The sequence below is a fragment of the Vidua chalybeata genome, chromosome 13, assembly GCF_026979565.1.
Source record: "Vidua chalybeata isolate OUT-0048 chromosome 13, bVidCha1 merged haplotype, whole genome shotgun sequence".
NCBI classification, from domain to species: Eukaryota; Metazoa; Chordata; class Aves; order Passeriformes; family Viduidae; genus Vidua; species Vidua chalybeata.
In genome coordinates this window covers 10,169,289-10,182,072 of record NC_071542.1, presented here as the reverse complement: position 1 = coordinate 10,182,072, position 12,784 = coordinate 10,169,289, and the positions used below count along the sequence as shown (strand labels likewise).

The 12,784-nt window shown below is 37.4% G+C and overlaps 1 protein-coding gene across 1 annotated transcript in view; it reads left to right on the top strand.

Annotated features, from left to right (window-relative positions):
* The window catches only part of FBN1 (fibrillin 1), a 145,754-nt gene that overhangs the window by 77,977 nt on the left and 54,993 nt on the right, over positions 1-12,784 (top strand). The window contains exons 15-22 of the mRNA XM_053954527.1: positions 2,427-2,549; positions 3,449-3,601; positions 4,823-4,876; positions 5,741-5,866; positions 7,689-7,814; positions 8,351-8,470; positions 9,403-9,540; positions 10,536-10,586. Coding sequence (XP_053810502.1) covers positions 2,427-2,549; positions 3,449-3,601; positions 4,823-4,876; positions 5,741-5,866; positions 7,689-7,814; positions 8,351-8,470; positions 9,403-9,540; positions 10,536-10,586 — 891 coding nt within the window. The remainder of the gene's footprint in view (positions 1-2,426; positions 2,550-3,448; positions 3,602-4,822; positions 4,877-5,740; positions 5,867-7,688; positions 7,815-8,350; positions 8,471-9,402; positions 9,541-10,535; positions 10,587-12,784) is intronic.

The window sequence follows — 12,784 nt, the reverse complement described above, 5'->3', positions numbered from 1 at the left end:
GGAGTGTTTACACAAACGGACATTTCTGCAGCAAATTCGTTTCCTGCCTGAGTGGTTTTGATAGGGAATTGCACGTGTGTTTTTGCAGAACTAGGGGATTGACAAAGGAATGGAAAAGTGCAACTCATTGCTTCTATAACTGTCTTGTTTGATGTCCTCCAAGCTGAGTTTTCAACTGTTAGGAAGGTCTTCTAATCCAAAGATGGGGCTAATGTAATTAACACTTAGTTCCATAAAACTGGAATTTAAGTACAAGTACAGGGCATATGCTTGGCTGTCTGGTAAAAAATTCCACTTAGACTTTCTGAAATAACATGCCAAAAAATAATGTTACACCATAGTCTTGTATATTCCCTGAAATACAAGACATGCTAAATTTATTCACCATTAGCTTCTTTCAATTATGATTTTTCAGAAACACATATCAGGTATGCAGAAATTTGAAGCATTATTTCTGTTCATCTTTAGATCAACAGGAATTCCCCAAATTAAAAGTCATTGCAAGGCAATTGAAAATGGTAGTTTAGTAGTCTGAGTAAATTTTTCTTGCTTAAAATTAGAGGACTTTGTGTACCCAGCTAGCACTACTAAGCAAGCTAAGCAGAAAAGGCAAAACTCATTGAACATGGAGAATGAATCCATTAGTTGGCTTTCCAGAACCAGGCTGAATATATTTTAAGTCGTCCAAATGGTGACTTTTACCACAGAAGACAGCGGAGCATTCTCAAGGTTAGAAATTTGGACTTTATTCCTGTGGGTGAAGTTGATTTACTCTGTGGAATCTCAGGTCTGGTAAAAGCAGAGGCTTTTTACCCATCTTTACAGGAACCAGGTTTTCAGCTGACTTACACCATTTTAAGTGACCCACTTTACCTTTAAAAATTCTGTAGTGGTATTTCCAACACATTCGTAAATCAGTACAAAAGAAAATAGATGACACATTTCTCCCTTTACTAGGTTACAAAACCTTTTTTAAAAAATGAACTACAGGAAATGGGAAAGAAGTAATTTTGCCTTTCTGTTTCTAGAAATAACCTTTAAAAAGGAAAGCGGCTTTTTTTTTTTTTTTTTTTTTTTTTTGCTTGTAGGAGAATCTGTTATAGGAGTTCAGTGTTGTTCACCAAAATAACGGTCTACACCATTAAATAGCATGGGCTCATTTTGAATCCCAGCTCCGTTTTTACCTGCACTGAGTAAGGACTAAATTTAAAGTGGGAAAACATCTAAAATTTGTCTGAAACAGAACAAAAGATTGTAGGATGAAGTAAAAATTAGTTGAGCCCATGTACTTAAATATAGCTTTTATTTTAAAATGCAGTTTGAAGAAGGAATCTTGGATCATACAAGCCGTTTTTTATGCCAAACAACACAAACTAAGTAAAACACAGAGGTGTTTCACTCTCAATTTGCCCTTTTAAGGTCAGAAAAAAGGAAATTGTCACACACACTGTCTCTTGTATATAGCATGGAGAATTGTTATGAAGTGATTATTTTATAAAGGTTATACATACTTCCAAACAATATTTATAACACTCCTTCTCTTTGTCATTTCTAAAATGATAGTGTGCTCTCTACATCTAGAGAATGATCTTACTATTATCAGGATACATAGCCTATATAGGTTTTTTACTAGTTTAACATCTCTGTGTGATAGTTTAATATTATAAATTTTCATTCCTCTATTTCATTGCCATGGGCCTTATTGTCCAATGTGCCATTATTGGGCAGAGATGGTGGCTTGTGCCGGGCAGTTGCTCAGGGCTCAAATCATTAATGAATTCCTTTCAAGGAGTGCACTCTGTTCATTGAAAGTTTATAAAATGGGCTGTAATGAGCATCTGATAGGAAAACCCAATTGTCATGCAGATCACCAGAGACACAGGGGCTGCAGGCAGGGGCTGACTGGGGAGATTCAGATGTGCAGCAGGATGAGAGGAAATTCTTTGGTGGCCATGTGAAGGCACCTTGTGAAGGGGTGAAAGATTCAATTTGCTATTTGGACTGATTTCTTGCAGCATGAACTGTTAATATGGAAAGGGAATGTCCTGTTATATCCTACACAAGTCCTTTGTCTTAGCAGCCACAGTTTCCTCCTTCCTCCAATTATGATTTTACCTGAATGACCCTTAAATTGGAACATGTACGTCTGGGAACAAGTAAGGAAAATGTAGTCCCTTTTATTCTCCAAGAAGAGCAAAATAATTTTATTCTGTTTATTTTTCCTGAATTTGGCATTTTCTTATTCTATTTCAAAGAATGAATTCATCATTATTCCTAACAAAATCTTTACTTGAACTGCTTTCCATTTACCCTTGATATTTTTCTATAGGATATATTGAAAATTAGCTGCACAAATACAAGTGTCAGCCAGGCATCGAACACTATGTATTTTAACTTCTAATAAAGCTCATTCTGTTCTCCAACAGACATCAATGAGTGTGAGACAGATGGAATATGCATGAACGGGCGCTGTGTGAACACTGATGGCTCTTTCAGATGTGAATGCTTCCCTGGCCTTGCAGTAGGACTGGATGGACGTGTCTGTGTTGGTAAGAAACTTAATGGAGTCACAGTTAACCAAAGTTAAGGTATTAGTGCTAGTCTGATGGACAGATCAAGTCTGAATGTAGAATTTACCATTTTTTCATGGAATGGTGGGTAGTAGTTATAGTGGATAATAATAACTTTGTAATGTTTACTGTAATAGCCCATTTTGCTCTGTTTTCATTTCCTTTTTATTTAAAGAGGAAAAAAGTGTGGGTCAAATCACAAGGTCAGGTAGACTATACAGAGTAGAAGTGACTAGTGCTGCATCAGTTCTGAGTAGGTGAGAATTTGCCCTGTTTCTGTCAATGTAAAATTCGTCATTTGTCACTAAGCTTAAAGATGTAATTACTCTGTCATGTCTTTTTAACATGGGATGTACCCAGTTTTCTGCCCATTTCTGTACAAGTGTTTGATTATAAAATACTAATATGCGTGAAAGCTATTTATGGGGTAGTTCTTAAAGAAAGAGAAAAATCACCCCTGGACCTGAAAACATAAACATAAGAAGTCTTATGTACCAGAATAGCACTAATGACTTTTCCTTGGGCTTTTTACAAGCAAAAAAAAGGAGCAAAGACTTTGTCCATTTTCCCCACAGCTTCTCACTAGTTCAAAGTTAAGAATTGATTGTTTGCCTAGTGGTTCACCAATGCATGTTAAGTCATTAAATATAATGACTTAATTGTATGCCTTAATTCTTGAGAGCGTGAGGAAGAAAAATTTCTTGTCCCTAGTAGGTGGTGTGTATAGGTGTCTGGAAAGCAGAGGGAAATAGTGAAAGAGACTTTGTTTTGACAGCTATTTTATGGTGTTTATGACACCCGAGCTACATTTAATGCTTGTTATAATTTATGGCAGGATAGTTGGCTATGGCAGGATTAAGAGAGATTTCTTCCCCCAGATACACATATGCGAAGCACATGCTATGGTGGCTACAAGAGAGGACAATGTGTGAGACCATTAACGGGTGCAGTTACAAAGTCAGAATGCTGCTGTGCCAGCACTGACTATGCCTTTGGAGAGCCTTGCCAGCCCTGCCCAGCACAAAACTCAGGTATGGCATGTTCACTGGTAAATCTTCTAATTTATGAATTCTGTTCATCTACTATTTTGAGAAAGGTAGAAGAAAGTTTTATATTAACTTCACAACTTAAATCAGGAGATTACATTGTTCTATAATATGTTACATATTTTGAGCAATCTTTTATTTTTGTATGTTTTAAGACTACAGGAGATAATTTTTTAAAGCAACAGTAAATTACAATATCTGGCCCCAGATTTGTAATGCACATTAAAAACAAACAGGACATTTTCAGACAACAAACCATATTTTGGTAGATGTAGATAACAAAAAATATAAATTTTAACCCAAGCTATTAATGGAAAAAAATTGGCTAATTCATAGATCCAAATCCATAAGGTATACCTGCCAGTCACGTGTTTGCTGCATGACTCCTATATCCTTCAAGTTATCTGAAGTAGTTTATTCACCACCTTGGGTAGTCCATGCACAGACAAATGTCAACTTCAGTTTCTTGCAAATACTTGAGTCTGTCACTGAAATCACCACCAAGTGAAGTTGTCTGTTCACCAAGTGAACTTCTCTCTGGCAAGAAAGCAATCCTAATCATTTCAGTGGGCAGAAGTGTTTTAGGAAAATTCTTCCAACAAGACTCTGCTGACACAGTCCTTGCTGTGAAGCCAGTAAATTAAAAAGACCTTGGTTTCATGGAGGTGTCTGACTGCAGGGAGCTGGTTTGAAATCTCAATTTATTATGTAAGCAAATTTGTTGTTGCACATAAACAAAGTATACCATTTTGTAAGATATCCTTGATGTCCTGTGAACTCATGAAGACAGTCCTGCTAAATGGAGTTAAATATGGGGCAGATTTATAGGAAAAAATATTCTGTTTCCTGGTCTCTTTGAACATGCACCTTGGGCAAGGACTTGGGCATAAAGTTCTGGAGAATTTTGCTGTGAATATGTTATGGTTCATTTGTGTAGGAGGACCAGCATGAAGTTTATGTCTGTCCTTAAATGCCACAGTTCAACATGTGAAGTTTTTACTCATCCATCTTCATAAGCAGATTCAGACCCTGAATCTGCTAAAATGCTTCACAGGTTCAGAATACTGTGAGGTTATTAATGTTTTCAGAAGAATTGGGAGGCATGTTATTTCTTTCAAATAATTAATTACCATACTGTAAATGGTGATGCTGAAAGCAATGAGCTGAGAAAAAATATTCCAGTAAGTTTTTTAATATTTTTTCCAGCTGAATATCAGGCTCTTTGTAGCAGTGGAACTGGCATGACTGCAGGAGGAAATGGTAAGATCACCTAATGTAATTCAAATTTATACATAGCACTTTTGTCTGAAAGTGTTACCTTGATATCCTTAATTTGTTAGCCATGCTGGTGGGGATGGTGACAGAAGAGAATGGGAGACAGGCTTAGGGTGAAATGAATGGAGCATGGAGTTTCAGGATCATACCATTTCACCAGTGGAGCCTCTCTGGTTCACATCATGGAGTATATGTAAGTGTCATTATAAAATAATGACAAATTTATGAGAAGTGTCATTACCTACATGACTTTATATGTAACTCATATTTGCATATTTCAGGTGAAATCATCCTGAAGAATAAAGCCATATTGAACATTGAGTTTACTCATGTCTTCATCTGTCGAAATAGGCCAGGGTTTGTTTAACTGCAGAGAAGAAGGAAATCATTACAATGAAAGCTTTGTAGTCACAGAACTGTGAAACTGCAAACTCTTAAATCAGCCAGTGCTCACTAGTAGATTTGCTGGCAGTAGATAGGGAAAAGCACTCAGAAAGGAGGGATATTAATGCTTTGGCAAGTGATGCCATCTGGAAATGCTATGAATCGGGAGATACAGGGAGTGTTAGTACATGGGCCTCTCTAAATCTAAGCTCTGATCCCCAGTTTAATATCCCAGTTCTTCCCTACAGTTGAAAGTTTCCTAATGCCCATGGGCTAGAGATAAATTAATGATAAAGAGATGTTTTTTTCTCTTGAGTGTGAATATTTAGGTGTGAATTTCCCAATCAGATCTACATAATTATAAATATGGAGTTGCCAATGTTAAATGATACTGAAACTGTCTGTTTCTAGTTTGGAGAATCAACAACTACTGCTCTGATGTTTGGGTTTTTTACCTTTATGTAGATATTAATGAGTGCTTATTGGATCCTGATCTCTGTCCAAATGGAAGGTGCGAGAACCTGCATGGAACATACAAATGTTATTGTGACCCTGGATATGAAGTAGACTCAACTGGGAAAAACTGCATTGGTATGAAATGCCTTATCCTCAAAGTATTTATAAAGAATCATCATATCCTTTCTCAGACTCTGTCAGCTAAACTATCCAAATCTATACTTCCATTCTTTTCATAAAAATAGAGGCTGCAGCCCTCTCTTGAATATGACTGATCTGACCAGTGTATAGTGTTCTGATGAAGTCTGACTGGTGCCTTGTATAGTTGTGCCAGAAATTTTCCATTTCCCCTTGGAATATCCTGCCTAAACTGATTCTAGTGTGCATTAGTCTTTTCTCAAATACATGTTATACTGTGGGATCAAAGTCAACCTCTAATTGAGACTTACATCCAGAGTTTGCTCACTAGCCTTCAGCTGATGAGTTCTGGTTTCTAGCATGTTATTGTTACTGGTCCCTAATTGCAAAGTTTTGAATGTTGGTGATTATATTTCATCTTATTTTTCTTGTTCATGTTGTCAAGATTAATTTAGCTTTGCCTGATTCTCTGTATTGGTAATAGCTTCCAGCTTAGTGTTGTCCACAATTCAATTAATTTTTTACTTCTGCATTAAAATGAATATTTTATAGGATCAGTCCCAAGTCTGATCCCTGAAAGCATTTCTAATATCCTCGCTTCATTGTGATTATTCTCTTTTTTAATATATCCTACTGTAATCTCTCCTTCATCCAGCTCTGGACCCACCTTAAAATTCTTAAATTCCTTTCTATTATCTCCAGCTTACATAATAGTTTTATTTGGGTTCTGTATTCTCTACTTAAACCTAAATAGCTTAAGTCATGGGTGTTATCCCAGTCTAAACTATCCATTATCTTTAAGAAAAAAAAAAAAAGAGTTGCTCTTTCTTAGATAAAAATCACACTGTAATTCATCCCATTTTCCCTTTTGCTTCTTTGGCTTTAATTATCCATGTCCTATTCCAGTGTTTGCTTGTAGCTGATGGCATCTCTTCTCTTCTCCCAATCCATCTGTGAGTTTTCCAGATGCTCCCCAGCCCACCCTGTTGAGCCCACATTCATGCTCCATCACAGCTGTTTCCCATTCTCCCGTAATGTTCCACCTGGCCCTCTCTCAATTTTTCTGAACTCCTGTGAAGCTTCCCACATGGTCTGTTTTATTCTGCAAGTCTCCCTTCTTTCCCTAGCACTTTTGCTGTTCCCAGCTGCTGCGCTGACCCTCTGAAACTTCCCAACTTCTCTCAACACTTTCTAGGCCTCTCTGACGTAGCCAATGGTTCCTGTCTGCTCTTTGGGTCTCTCTTGGTCTTCACCTGCTATTCATGGCCCATTGCCGCCTTCTTGCAACTTCTTCTAATGACCGCAGTTCTTCCAAAGATTTCCTCAGGTTTCTTAAATTTAGCACTAGCAAGTCTATTTAAATTTTTCATCTCTGAAGCAAGTGTAGACTTACATTAGCTTGTTAACTATAACATCTAAGTTCAGAGCCAGCTTGGAAAAAATGGTGATTTAAAGACCAAGATTCTCAGCAAACCTTTTCAAACCAATCCTCTCCTTTTTTCTTTCTTGACTGTGGGTGCTGCTGTGCAGTGACTCAGAGACTGCATAGACCTAATCCACAATAAAGCAGGATGAAAGTGTGAATCCCAGCTTTATTTTGAACTGTGCTGTGGCTGTCACATACCATGAATATGTGAGGAAAGAGAGTACAAGCTCTTAGTGCAAACCTCTTGTCTACAAAAAGAATCCAGTATTCATATTCCACATCCCCCTGCCCTATTTTTCTCTTCTTAAAAGTGGCTGTTGGGAGTGAATTTCTGTCCTGACTTCTATTCCAGAAATGTTTTATTTCTTAAAAAGTTCTTTATTTTCATTGTAGATATTGATGAATGTGCACTGAACATGCTGCTTTGTGACAATGGGCAATGCAGAAATACCCCTGGAAGTTTCACCTGCACCTGTCCAAAAGGATTTGTATACACTCCTGATCTAAAAACGTGTGAAGGTAATTGGTAATGCACCATTTATTCCTAGTTTTATTCATATGGATTGTTCTCAGATTGTGCCAGAAATACTTTGAACCTTCATGAAGGTATAATGTGTAAAACTAAAAAAAAAAATCACAATAAATAAATTCAGTGGGAAAGTAGGAGAATGAGGAGGGAGGGACAAGCCAAAATGAAATTATTAGATAATCTCAAGGAATAGCCTGCATTTACTCTCACTATTTACTACTACCAGTGAGCCCACACTGTGCCAAGGGTGAGAAGCACCAAGCTTTACAAATCTGTTGTGTGAGGAACAGAGCCAAAGGGCCCCTAGTTTGAACCCTTTTTGAGCCACAGACAGTTCTAATGCGTTAGTGTGTCTTTGGGACACATGCATTGCTAGTCTGTTGTGAGGGGTTTCATAACAGAAGAGGGTAATATCAGCAAGATTGGTCATGAGGAAAGCTTCACCCCCTTTTTCCTAAACTGAAAAGAGCCGTATGTATTTTTGTTAATGTTTTCTGGCACTAATAGCAGTGTGCTTCTTTTCTAGATATTGATGAATGCGAATCTAACCCCTGTGTTAATGGAGTGTGCAAAAACACACCAGGTTCTTTTGTTTGTGAATGTTCTCCTGAAAGTACTTTGGATCCAACCAGAACCATCTGCATAGGTATTTATTCCTTTTATGTTTGCTGGTTAAAAATGTCCAGTGATGTGCAAACATTGTACACCAGGTTAAGAAAATGCTTTAAAATAACTTGTGTAGATTAATTTAGTGGGAAACATAACAGAAAAAATGTTAAAAAGTGCTTTTTTTCACCAGTACTATGGGGGCATAAAGTGCACTTGGGAGCTTGCTTCCATGTCAAATTTGAAAGAGAGATGAAAATTTTTTTAACCAACACAGAAATTCTATGATCAGTACTTCAGGTCTGTGCTCACCTCCTTAATTTCTCCTGTAATAAAGTGAACATGTTCTAATTAGGATCTGCTCTCTGAAAAGAATTTTGTATTTGAGATGGAGCATGAAAAAGTTACGCACAGTCCAAGCCAGCTCAAGGGCATCCATGGACAATGCTGTGACTCAGATACTCTGTGGGCTCGTAATTTCCTTTCTTGCCTGTTTTGTTGGGACAGTAATTTATAGCTGTTTTCTGATCAGTGAGGAAAACTGTAGGACTACAGCTGTCCGATCCTTAGCTATCTCCTGCTGCTCCCCTGTATCCCCCAGACTGGGGGATCTAGTAAAGTAATGGAAGATGTAGCAAGGGTTCATATCTACTCTGTTCTTCTGCATGTGCCCCTAATCTGAGTCATAATCAATACAGGGACTCGGATGTTGAATGGTATTGACATATTCCCTGTTAAGGACAGTAAGCATAAACAAGGATTTGCAAGAACTTTGTGCTGGGATTATTTCAGGCTATAGTCCAGCATAGAGAAGGTTAAATTAAGAGATTTTAAAATAAATTTAGCTCTGATGTGGTAAATTATAATGAAAAGATTATTCTTTTTCATGGTTAAATGCACATGTGTTTCTAAATACTGTAATGCATAATTCTAGAGAATCTGCATGAAAATATATTGTTTTTTTCCAAACAGAAACTGTCAAGGGTACCTGTTGGCAGAACATAGTCAATGGAAGGTGTGAAATAAATATCAATGGAGCAACTCTGAAGTCCCAGTGCTGTTCCTCACTAGGTGCTGCTTGGGGAAGCCCATGTACACCATGTGAACGAGGTAATGTTGTTAATTTTCCTCAGGAACCTTGGATTTTTCTTCCTCTGAAGTTGGTCAAGATTATTGTCCTAGAAGTTGGGCACAGACTAGACAAATAACTTTATTTGTTCTGTTATCAAGCAGTCATTCCTTATTCAGTCCCAGAAAAGAGAAGTCTTAATATTTGAGAGGAAGCATGTAGCTATAGAAGGTTCTAACTGGATTTTACAGTACATATTTTACAAGTTTAAGTGCTGAAGGGAAGGGACCACACCTACAGTCTGTAACTGGCAGGCTTACTTTAGCATGGTTTGTCATAATTAGTGATCTGGAGTTCCTAATGATGTAGCAATAAATGCATGTTCCCCAGAGATCCCAAGGAAATGTTCGCAACAAATGGATCTTTGGTGTGGTAATGAAGGGAGGAGAGGGAGTAGCCCTTGTTATTGTACTCTGTAGATTAACTGATGACCTGGAGAATCATACAGTTGGTGAAAAAATGGGTTGAGGTCGCTGCATATTCATTTGATAATTTTACTGAACTGTGGGATGAGCTGGGAACCCAGGGATGAGCTGATGAATGCAGAAATGTGTGTGGGTTGTTATTTCTATACCCTGAAAGCTGCTACTTTGCTCAAATCTTTGGTTAATTTCATTCTGTGTATCTTAACAGAATTCATCCTCATTCATCCGTGGTAAATAGGGCTGTAATGTGCTGTGATCGAGTGAAATGAATTAATTGGTTCAAATGAAACAGAAATCATAACCACTTTTAGGCTAGCTAGCTGAGACACATGGGAAGCAAAAGAGGATAAAGGCTGACACTCTATATAGTTTATGTAGTTGCCCCATCTTATCTCTTTATTATTTCAGAAAATACTGGGATACTGTCTCAGCACTCAGACTTCTCATAGCAGTAAACTAGATAATGTTTCACATGATCAGTTTTGCACAATAAATTAATGGGGAGTTTTGGACTGTAGTATTCTGAAACTTCACTTCTGTTTGTTTTACAGACCCAATATGTCAAAAGGGATATTCAAGAATAAGAGGAACATTGTGTGAAGGTATTTATTGTTGCCTTAACATAAATCAGAGCTTGAATTAAAAAATGCCAGTGTTTTGATTTAAGTGCTTAATTTATCATAGAGGAACACTATGCTAAGTTCTTACCTTGTGTTGTTCTATTAGCTTCATTAGAGTTATGTCAGGGATGAATTTGGTTTCAGTTTGTTTAACATTCCTGCATACTCACACTTTATCTCAAACTACATGCTTGCAAATAAAATGTCAACCAGGATAAGGAGGTGGCTCTCTCTCTTCAAATGCTGTTAACTGAGTAACCTGTTTTTACAAATTATGTGTCTCATACATACTACAAAACATGGCATAAGTAATACCGTGGTATGATAAGCCATTACTATGCTTTAGCAAAAGAATGCTCAAAGACTGTAGTTCACATTAGTTTTCTTTTTCTTTTTCACCAAACCTCGGCTTTCTCCCATATGACATTATATGAAATCTTACACATTCCATAGCATATTTTTGCTGTCCTAAAATCAACAAACAAAGAACATCAGGACACAGTTATACTTGGGTTAAAGAAAAGGTTAATATTTTAAATGTGTAGTTTTTTGCTTGGTATGAGATGACTCTATACTATTCTGTGAGAATTGAAGGTCCCACCCTATTTCATCTCTATTTGAATTGATTTGAACCCCTGGAAAAGTACTGCATATTTACATAATACGCAGAAGCTCAGAGAGTCTCAAACTGCTGTGGGTCATCCTGACTGACAACATCTGACATGACACTGCAGTTAAAATATTTTTTAAAAATTACTCCCATATGTAGCTTCCATAAAGAAACATTGTTTTTTTTTCCCTTAAAAAAAAAAAAAAAGAAAAGAGGAACACCCTCACACATACTCTTTGCTTTCCAAATGATGACTGAATGCCTTGGCACGTCTGTGCTGCAGACCCACTGTACATAACTTATCTGACCTCAGCAACACTTGTGGAGTGTGTAAGTGAAAGAAGAGGAAAAAAAAAAGTGGGCCCACCTATCTCTCTTCACAAGGAAAGTCTTAGAACATTTTCAACAGTGCTGGGATGGAAAGTTTATCCTTCCAAGATACAGACATAACTGTTTTCAGCATTTCCTTTACCAGCGCATCGGATTACATTTATTACATGCTTTAATCTTTCTCGTTTCTATGGGACCTGGATAGCCCCAGGTTTTTCAGAGTAGTTTTTCTTCCTTGTAACCTTACTGAAACCTTACTTGGTTTTCAACCAATGTAAGCATTTTTCAAGACAGGGAAAGGTCTCTAGGAAATTTACTGGCAAGTTAGAGACAGGAGTAAGTTTAGTTCCCAAAAGGTGATAGTCAGCTCTCCCATACACAGCCTATGTAAAATGAGTAATAGATCTTGTGCAAGGAAATAAGCAAACTAAATTGGCAGCATTCCTCTCGTTTACGGGTGAGCCCTGGAGTTGTCAGCTGCACTATTGCTCGCAGGCTGTGAGCAGTGTTTCAGTGGTTTCTAATAATCCACTGGCTTTACTTCATACCTTCCAGTCAATTTACAGTATCTGTTCAAGGGCAGAGGCCACTGATTTGCCCCCCAGCATTTATCCTCCATCATGCTCTGTGAGGTTTGAGAGATGCAGTTTCTACACCAGGAGTTTTGTCTGGAGGCCTAACCAGCCCAACCTTCCTGCTTCTTGGTTACTCTATACATGAGTATTCATCTGCAGATTGCCAGTCATTCTTTTTCCATTTCTTGTTCTTATCCTCTCCTGTCCTAAAAATTGTCACGCTTCATCTTGGAGCATGTTTAATCCTGGAAGCTTTTTCCCAAAGGCAGTTGTGAAGCATATGCTTTCCACAAAGGACATGGCTGGGAGGACCTCACACTTAGATTACTAAACATTTATTTAAGCTCAAGCCAAGCTAATGCATATAATCAGTTTTTCCTTACCAAAAAGTACTAAATTTGCCTTTTAAATATAGAAATACAGTTTTTACTTAACAAAGTTAAACTCTGTGTATAGTTGTAAGGAGATTATTTTAATATATATAAAGTTAATTGCTGACAAGGCCATACAGCCAAATTTCAAATGGTGTTGTAATTTCCAGACGTGCAGATAGAGAAAATATTCAAAAATCTAAAAAAAATACTGAATCTAGTTGGAATAATGCATAATGTAATTTTGCACTTATTTTGGTCTCTTTGTCCATTTGCTTCAAATATCTGGCCCAC